Below are 8525 nucleotides of genomic sequence, written 5' to 3' on the forward strand. Positions count from 1 at the left end.
TGAAAGGAGCTATTTAAGTACAAAGGAGGAGGTGAAGGTGTTTGAGCCAGGTGCTAAAATAAGACTAATCAAAATTGCTCTTCCTTAGTGGGACCCACTCAGGTAGTGCCTCAGGGGTGTGTCACCTGTGCCCAAACACCTTCACCACGTGGGGTGGGAGAGGAGGGTGTGACAGCTTCTGACCCTTCCGAAGCTTCGTATGATCAGAGTCCTGGCGCCTCCCAAGCAAATCAGCCCTGTCTACACGGACAGTGGCCGATAGATAAGAAGAGTCTAGGCTTGACAGCAGTTGGAGACAGAGAGCTCCCGAGCTCTCTCCACCTCTGGAGCTTGAGACTGGTCACTTCTGCACCAAATGGGCTGGATTCAACAACCATCAGCCAGACTTTGTAAACGTCCCAGCAAGTGACTTCGATTCAGAGGGATCACAGAGCAGAGAGGGCTCCACTTTAACACGTAAGACAAATACAACCTCAAGAGCGGAGTCATAGAATCTGGGGACTAGAAGACCCTCTGCAATCATCTCGTCCAGGCCCATCAACTATCCGAGTCCCCGCCTCAGCATCCCCACCAGGTGGCTGCAAAGGCCCTGCTTGCGTATCTCCTGTGATGGGGAACTCCCTGCCTCCTGCCTTTGGCCAGATGCAATGCTGCTTTCTGGAGATGTGCTGTTCTCAGCCTAAATATGGAGCCTCCGGCCCATGTGTCTATTGCCTGCAAGTTTCAAGCCCAGCAGCTGCCAGAAGGACTTGCCAGGGGAGCCTGTTGAGGAGTGTGGGTGGGTCAGTTTGATGGATAGACCGATAGTCTGACAGGCTCAGCAATCACCAGGGTTAAATATGTCCAGAGTTTCGTCATGTGCGGGGGAAATGCTCTAGCTCAGCGGTCTGAGGGATTCCTCCCCCATGGGACTGGTCAGGAGAGCAGGGCCAACCCCTTCTGCAGAGTCTGGCCAGGTAGGGGCTCACTCCCCAAATAAAGCCCCTAACCCGGTGGTTCTCGAACGTGAGAGTGCATAGAATCATCCGGAAGTCTTGGTAAACCAGACTTCTGCTTCAGAAAGTCTCGGGTGGGGCTCAAGAATGTGGATTTTCCACAAGTTTCCAGTAGTGCTGGTGCTACCGGTTGGAGGACCACACTTAACCACCACCCTAAACCTTCTCATGTCGGATTGTTTTCCCCTTCAAAGCTCCCAGAGGATGGGCTTTGGTCTAGTTCAGTGGCCGGCAAACTGCAGCTCCCGAGCCACATGCGGCTCTTTGGCCCCTTGAGTGTGGCTCTTCCTAAGCCTTAGGAGTACCCTAATTAAGTTAATAACAATGTACCTACCTATATAGTTTAAGTTTAAAAAATGTGGCTCTCAAAAGAAATTTCAATCGTTGTACTGTTGATATGTGGCTCTGTTGACTAATGAGTTTGCCGACCACTGGTCTAGTTCAAAGGGACTGCGGGTCAAGCCTTGACTCAGCCACCAGCTGAGAATAATGACAGCCGCTCCCCGCTTGCGGGTTTCTCTGGGACCCTGGTCACAGGTCTGTAACGCCCAGCACGGGGCCTTGCTGGTCAGAAGCATGAGATCACGAAGCTGACTTTATGCAGAGACCCGGCAGGACCTCTGGATGGAGCTTTTCCTCTGCGCAAGAGCCGTGATGCTGCAGCCAGATAAAGGGGTGGAGTGTTTTAGTGTCTGTGTCTTAAAAGCTCTGTGAATCCGGGTCTAAATAGGCTGGGGCAGGTCCAGAGACAGGCATCTCTCGTCCGTGCCGATTTGCTGCAGTCCCAGTTCAACCCCAGTTGTCACCGGCTTTGCCATCTCCCAGAGCCACAAGCCCTGCTTCTGTGGGAACGGCTGGTTCAAGGAGCTCCCAGCATCGCTCTCGGCATGGGATGGAGAAACTGAGACCAGCAGGCTCGGGCCTCCTTGTGCTGCAGAAGGTGAAGTTTATTAGTAAAATTTTAAAAAAAGGTTACCTGCCACATCTCAGAGAAACCAGGAGGCAATGGAAGAGAGAAAAGGAAGCACAAGTCCAGGGCCCGGAGCTGAGCGGCAGGACTGGAATCCCACCAAGGAGAAGCGCCGCCCGCCTGGCTCCAGTCTCCGGGGTTGGCTGAGGCAGTAAGGCTCGATGGAGCTGAAGGATCGTGTTCTGTTTTCTGGCACCTCGGGCTGAGGAATATGTCAGCACTGAGGCGACGAGCAGGGCCCACGGGAGACCTGAAGAGGCCTGGAAGGGCAGGGAGGGCAGGGGGTACAGGCTGCAGGGGCTGGACAGGGGGTGCTGGAGGCCGGGGTTGTGCATGGGTTGCAGGGAAGTCTGCCAAGAGAAAAACGCTGTTTGTAACATTGGCATCAGAAGTTCATGAAAGACAAAAGTATACCGCACTCTAGAATCGGAGGAGCAAACAGGGTTTTAGACCTTGGATAACAAGTTTGTCTTCAAAGATTGTGTCTGCAGTGCCACCTCTAGGGCATTGCCAATAAGAGGGCTCTGCTTTTACACGTGACATTGACACAGACATTAGAGGACCTACTTGCAGTCCTCGCTCTCCAGAAGGTTCCGGTACGTGGCGATCTCGCCTTCCAGCCGGGCCTTGACGTCCAGCAGCACCTGGTACTCCTGGTTCTGCCGCTCCAGATCAGCCCGGATCTCGGCCAGCTGCTCCTCCACGGTGCTGATCAGGCACTGCATCTGGGCCAGCTCGGTGCCGAAGCGGGCCTCGGCCTCGCACAGGGAGTTCTGCAGACAGTCCTTCTGTGATGCCAAAGAAAATGAGAGGCAGGTTAAAAAGCATGGACTCCTACCCGCAGGCTCTGCAGCCAGATGATGACACCCCCCAAGAGATTGCCAGAGAACAGTCTAGCCCCTGTTAGCAGTCTCCAGCTGGAGGAACGGACAACATGCTATGGCTCTTCATAGACCATAGGAGGGGTTTGCAGAATCTCCCTCATCTGGGTTAATGTGCATTCCCTCAGCATTCACATCATGAGAATGTCCAATGCTAAAGGGATGAGGTCAAGGTTCAGGCTGTGCCCTGGTCTCTATTTAAGGGAAGCATGTACTGAACCCGGAACTGTTCCTGGGAGTGGGAGCCAAGCCCAGTCTTCCATGCACGCACAGGAGCTCACCAGGTGGTGCTGAGCCCGAAGCTCCACCTCCAGGGCATTCACTGTGCGTCTCAGCTCCAGGATCTCCGACTGGCAGCACTGCAGCTCCTCGGAGCAGGACGTGGCCTGCAGGCTGATGCCTTCAGACTGAAGCACAGTGGGATAAACGACACAGGTCAGCTCACTGGCCCACATGGAAGCTGGGCTCCCCCAGCCCACCTGCCCCCTGCTCCGCAGCACCGCCTCACCTGAGCTTCGAACCACTGCTCCACGTCACGCCGGTTGGTCTCCACCATGGTCTCGTACTGGCACCGCATCTCCTCCAGCACCCTGCTCAGGTCCACGGTGGGCTCCGTGTCCAGCTCAATCAGGAGCCTGTCTCCCAGCTGGCACGTCAGAGTGTGGACTTCCTGTGGGCACAGAAGGAGGATGTCCTATTCACTGAGCTCCTACTACCTCCACCCAAAGCCTCAATGATCTCCCACTGCCCATCATCCCAATGATTTTCCTTCACCCTCTGCGGATGAAGAACATGCTCCCACTGAATACCAGAGCTCCTCTTCATAGCTTCCGAGGCTTAACCATAAGGCAGGGCCTGCAGAGCTTCCATCCTGAGCCAGAGGAAGAGCCTCGTTTCTTCCTTCAACTGAGCCTGCATTCAGCCCCCAGACGTCTACACAGATACACAAAGGACCCCACCTGTTCATGGTTCTTCTTGAGGCAGAGCAGCTCCTCCTTCAGGGATTCCACCTGGGCCTCCAGGTCGCACTTGGCAAGTGTGAGGTCATCCAGCGCCCTGCGCAGGCCGCAAATGTCAGCCTCCACCAGCTGGTAGAGTGAGTGCTCCATCTGGTACCTTTACCAAGTCAGGTATAGGAGTTGAGGTTCAAGGGTAGAAGGGACCCCAGGACCCAACGTACAGCCATAACGTCACTGGCTCCTCTCTGCAATCTCATTGTGAGTTGGCATTTGCTGTGTAGTGTGCTCATGGTCAGAAAGCAGTAGGGTGCTCCCCACTCATTCAACACTAAGCACCTAAGATGAACCCGCAAAGTGGCCAGTACTGAGGATACTGGGATGGACAGATGGCTGACGGCCAGAGGGGAGGCAGCAGAGTAATGAGTAATTACGATGCAGTATGATCACCGCAGAACCCCCTCTTCCATTTTCCCTGCTGAGACGGACCCTGGGATCTCTCTCAGATTAAAAGCCAACAGCGAGCATGGAATGAAGGAAATGACTTTCTTTAGCTCTAGAGGAGTGAGGCTTCCAGGTGCCCTGAAGAAAGACGACAAAACATAAGGCCCCTTCCTGCTCCCAGGCGGGACCTTCTCAGGTGATATAAACCCTGTGACCTCCACATGCCTCCATGGCATCATGAATTACTAGAGCTCACACATTAGTCAGGCTGCAGTGTGGAATCATATCCTCACTGAGGCAGCAAAGTTCCTAGGAAATGGCCTCAGGGTAGGAAACCAGGGGCCAAGTTCCAGTTCTACCTCTCAGTAGCCACGTGACTTCTGGCAAGTCACATCAGCACCCTGAGCCTCCGCGTCCTCATGAAGGAGAGACCATCACTGCCCTGCATACTTCACAAGGTTCTTCTTACAATGGAATCAAGTGGCCGGTGGTTCTAAACTGTCATGTTGTCAACTCTAAAGGCTAAACAATTATTGGGGGGGCGGGGTTGTTCTTCCAAGATCTTGGGCTTAATTGTCCTTTATTTTCTCTTGCTGGAACTGTTGGTTTGGTCCTGGTCCATTACATCTCTGATGCCAACTGCATCACAGGAGAGAAGAAGCCAGAAGAGGCATCTGGCCCTGTCCCCTTCCCACCTGACCCCAACTCACTTGGTCCTGAAGTCATCTGCAGCCAGCTTGGCATTATCGACTTGGATGACCAGCCTGTTGTTCTCAGATTTGATGCACAGGATCTGAGGAAAGAAAGTAGGCTCAGTGATTCACTGTTCTCAGACCATCTGTGGCCTCAGGTCAAAAGAAGTCCTATTGGCTGGGTTCAAACTGCAACATCCCCTTGGACAAACACAAACTCCCAAACGTGTAAAAGATGCTTGTGCAAACTGAACATATAAAAAAGATCATTTTATTTTGCCAGATGTGATGCTTAGCCAGATATAAACAAAAAGATCTGGAGTCTAGACCAGAGAACAATGGCTGGTTATGAAAGTTTTAAGGTGGGATCCATTCCTAATAAGAAGTCCTTTGCGCTGGTTGGTCAACTTCCCCAAAGGTCTTCTCTGAATCTAGCTAGATTTCTGTGGGTGGCCATTCTGACATTCCTTGTCTTCCTGTCTTCAGAACTAAGATGTAGGCTCTTAAGCAGCATTGACATGATCATCAGAGGGGACAGCTGATGTGCAGAAGAGGCCAGTGCTACTGAATGGATATACTCTGGCTCATGCAGGACATTGGAGCATACTCCTCTGACCCCTTTTACTGCACCAGAAGTTAGTTGCACTGTTTTTACAACTACAGGTTAGGAATTTAAGTACTGAACCGAAGTAAGCATAAACTCAAAATCCTGGCGAGTCAAATCCTACGTCTCATCCTTTACATGTCCCCATTCACCTCCACTTGAGAATTTCTCTTCCCACATCTAAAAAACATTTCAGCTATTGCTGCTTCCACTGCCAGTCCAGGCCCTGGACATTTAGTGCAAGAGTTAGTAATCTTTGTCTGTAAAGGGCCAGAGTGTAAATATTTTAAGCTTTGCAGACCATGGGTCTCAGTCATGACTACTCAACTCTGCCACTGTAGCACAAAGACAGCCAAAGACCATACATCAATGAAATAGCACAGCTGTACCAATAAAACTTTATTTACAAAATCAGGCAGCAGGCCAGATTTGGCCCACGGGCCACAGTTTGCCAACCCATGACCTGGAGAACCCCAAACCTCACCTTCTGCTGGAGCTCCTCAAGGGTCTGGAAGTAGCCCTGGTAGTTGGGGCACATGGTGGTCTCATGGCATTTGCTCCACTCTCGGATCTTGGTCTCCAGCTCCACATTCTCCTGCTCCAGCTGCCGCACCTTCTGCAGGTAGTTGGCCAGGCGGTCGTTCAGGAACTGCATGGTCTCCTTCTCATGGCCGTTCAGGGTGCCTTCACCGTAGGCCCCACAGCTTCCGATGTTGGCAGGAATGTTGCGGGTTCCTGGCAAGGGGCAAGCATTGTGGCAGCTGTTGGGAAGACAGAGATTGGGTCCGCCCAGCGGGGTGGTCCCCACTCGAACTCGGTTGGCATGTGCCAGGCTGGCCAGGAGGCCCTGGCAGGCAGCCTTGGCCTCTGAAACCTGCCCCCTGAGGGGAGAACTGCAGTGGTCGGAAGTCATGGTGCTCAAAGGCTGGCCTCCGGCTTTGTCCACGGTTGCATTTGCTGGAGCCTAAAACCTTCCTCCTCTAGATCTTATATAAGCCTGTAGTGGGAGTTGATGCAAGAAAACTGGCATTTTGCTCATTAATATGTATATCGAATGTTATACGATCACTTGGTTAGTCAGTGATTTTGTCTCCTATAAAGAGTTAATGAGTTCATAAAAAAGGCCTACCCCACACAGGATGCTGCTCATCCATGCAGATTCCTCGCACACAGGGGAAGAGTTCTTCATTGAGCCACCCACACTCTGGGGCTGTGAATTCATCCCCCGCTGTCAGCTTGTATCTGTGAGATAATCGAGACCCTGGGACTCCTAACATGTCCTCAAAAGCTCTGTCCCTCCTGTGGCCTTTTCCTACCTTAGAATGTTGTCATCATGGCAAAGTCTAAGATGCTAGTCCATCAGGCACATTGAGGAAAGAGAAAAATCACAATTTCTCCCCCAGCAGATATGTATGGAGAGCTGGGGAGAGGGAGGGGGCACTGCTTGGCCTCCTTGGAGGGAGTGGGGTTTGATTTTAATAAGAGAGAGAAGAAAGTTAATGGCCTTGGTATTATAAAGGCAGTAGGAGGAGTGTTAAACGTATTTTTAAATAGAAGAGCTGTGGAGATTTTAAGAAGTGAGCATCTGGAGAGACCAGAAAAAGACTTCACAGAATAGGGAGCATCTAAAATGTGTTTGCATGATGGTTTCCATGAGGGATTGGGACAGAGAGTAGCTCTCATAGAAAACAGAATGAACAGAATCAAACATGTTTGGAAAGTGGGAAAGAATCTAACTGTGTTGGCACTTACATGCCCCTCCTGGAAAGTTGCGTTTAGTCCAGATTATGGGAGCCTTGAATGCCAGGACCATCCCATGTATAGTCTTCAGGTAAAGGCAAATCAAAGATAAGATCTGCCCCTGGTAGCTGACTTTCCTCAACTCTGAGGAAAAATAGCCAAAATCCTCGTGAAGGAAAGTAACAGAAAAGAGAAGGAAGTTTCCTTCTGTAGGCCAGAACAACGAAAGAAAAACCTAAATTCTAAATTGATTTTGGTGTTTGAAAACTAAATAACACACTTTAATAACCCAAGGGACATAGGCGAAATCAAATGAGAAATGAAAGTATTTTGAACTGGATTAAAATGAAAATACAACATATCAAACTGATTTTGGCAATTAAGGCTTTCCGTGTGCAAGTGTGAAGCCGATGAGCTGTTTTGGAAGTGGGGAAACACTTGGGAATGAAACTGGGTACTTTGTGATTCCCAGGAAATAAAATCATGTTCCTGTGTTTTGGAGTCTGCCATCTAATTAAGGCAGGCAGTGATTCCTACTGTAGGGTGTCTGTTCTCAGGCACCTCCCATACTTTCTGGGCATTTTTCCTCGTCAGACACTCTCACCCACTGACTCCCTCCTCGTCTTATTTTAAAAGATACCCACTCAAGAACTTTGATGTTGCATCTTTTGAAACTTCTTGCATTTCTTTGAAACGCACCTACCTTGATTGCCCATTACTTAGGAGACTCTAGAACAAAATTTAAATTTCCTTAATCTTCAGACACATTCAGCGCATCAGAAGTTTGTGGCCAGTCGTTTAATAAGCCCTGGAAAAGGGCAGCCAGCCAGCTTCAAGACTATGCTAACGAAGACGCTACTTTGACCCCATTCTTAAGATGAATGAATGCACCTGCACCGGGAGTGCCCTTGAGGCAACAGTACATGTCATAGCTGGCTCAAAAACATCAAATATCTAGCCAAAAGGGATCTCAAAGTCCACTAGTCTTGGACTCTTTGGCATTGAATCCCTTCTGATAACCTGCCTCTAACTAGGTGCCCAGACCACCATTTTTCAAGATGACTCATCCCTGGCCAACTTGGCCCTTGTGGCTCCCAGTATCCCAGGCTTTGTACAAGACAGTGGAATCAAGAGATAAGTAACAGCTAGCTTTGCCTTAGAAGACTTTCCACATCAGGATTGTTAGAAAGTTCTTTATGCAGAGACAGATCTACCTCCCTGCTAGTTCTACCTATTGTTTCCA

The 8525-nt window shown here is 50.5% G+C and overlaps 1 protein-coding gene across 1 annotated transcript; it reads right to left on the reverse strand.

Annotated features, from left to right (window-relative positions):
* Positions 1 to 1717: 1717 nt before the first annotated feature.
* On the reverse strand, positions 1718 to 6455 carry LOC138995043 (keratin, type I cuticular Ha7-like). The gene is made up of 8 exons (XM_070395405.1): positions 6027 to 6455; positions 4957 to 5039; positions 3806 to 3962; positions 3355 to 3516; positions 3128 to 3253; positions 2533 to 2753; positions 2209 to 2315; positions 1718 to 1926 (listed from the first exon to the last, which is right to left on the reverse strand). The coding sequence occupies exons 1-8, from the start codon at positions 6453 to 6455 to the stop codon at positions 1718 to 1720; spliced, it is 1494 nt and encodes a 497-aa protein (XP_070251506.1).
* Positions 6456 to 8525: the final 2070 nt, after the last annotated feature.

The sequence above is a fragment of the Myotis yumanensis genome, unplaced genomic scaffold (assembly GCF_028538775.1).
Source record: "Myotis yumanensis isolate MYYU_CA2020_CCGP unplaced genomic scaffold, mMyoYum1.0.hap1 SCAF_16, whole genome shotgun sequence".
NCBI classification, from domain to species: Eukaryota; Metazoa; Chordata; class Mammalia; order Chiroptera; family Vespertilionidae; genus Myotis; species Myotis yumanensis.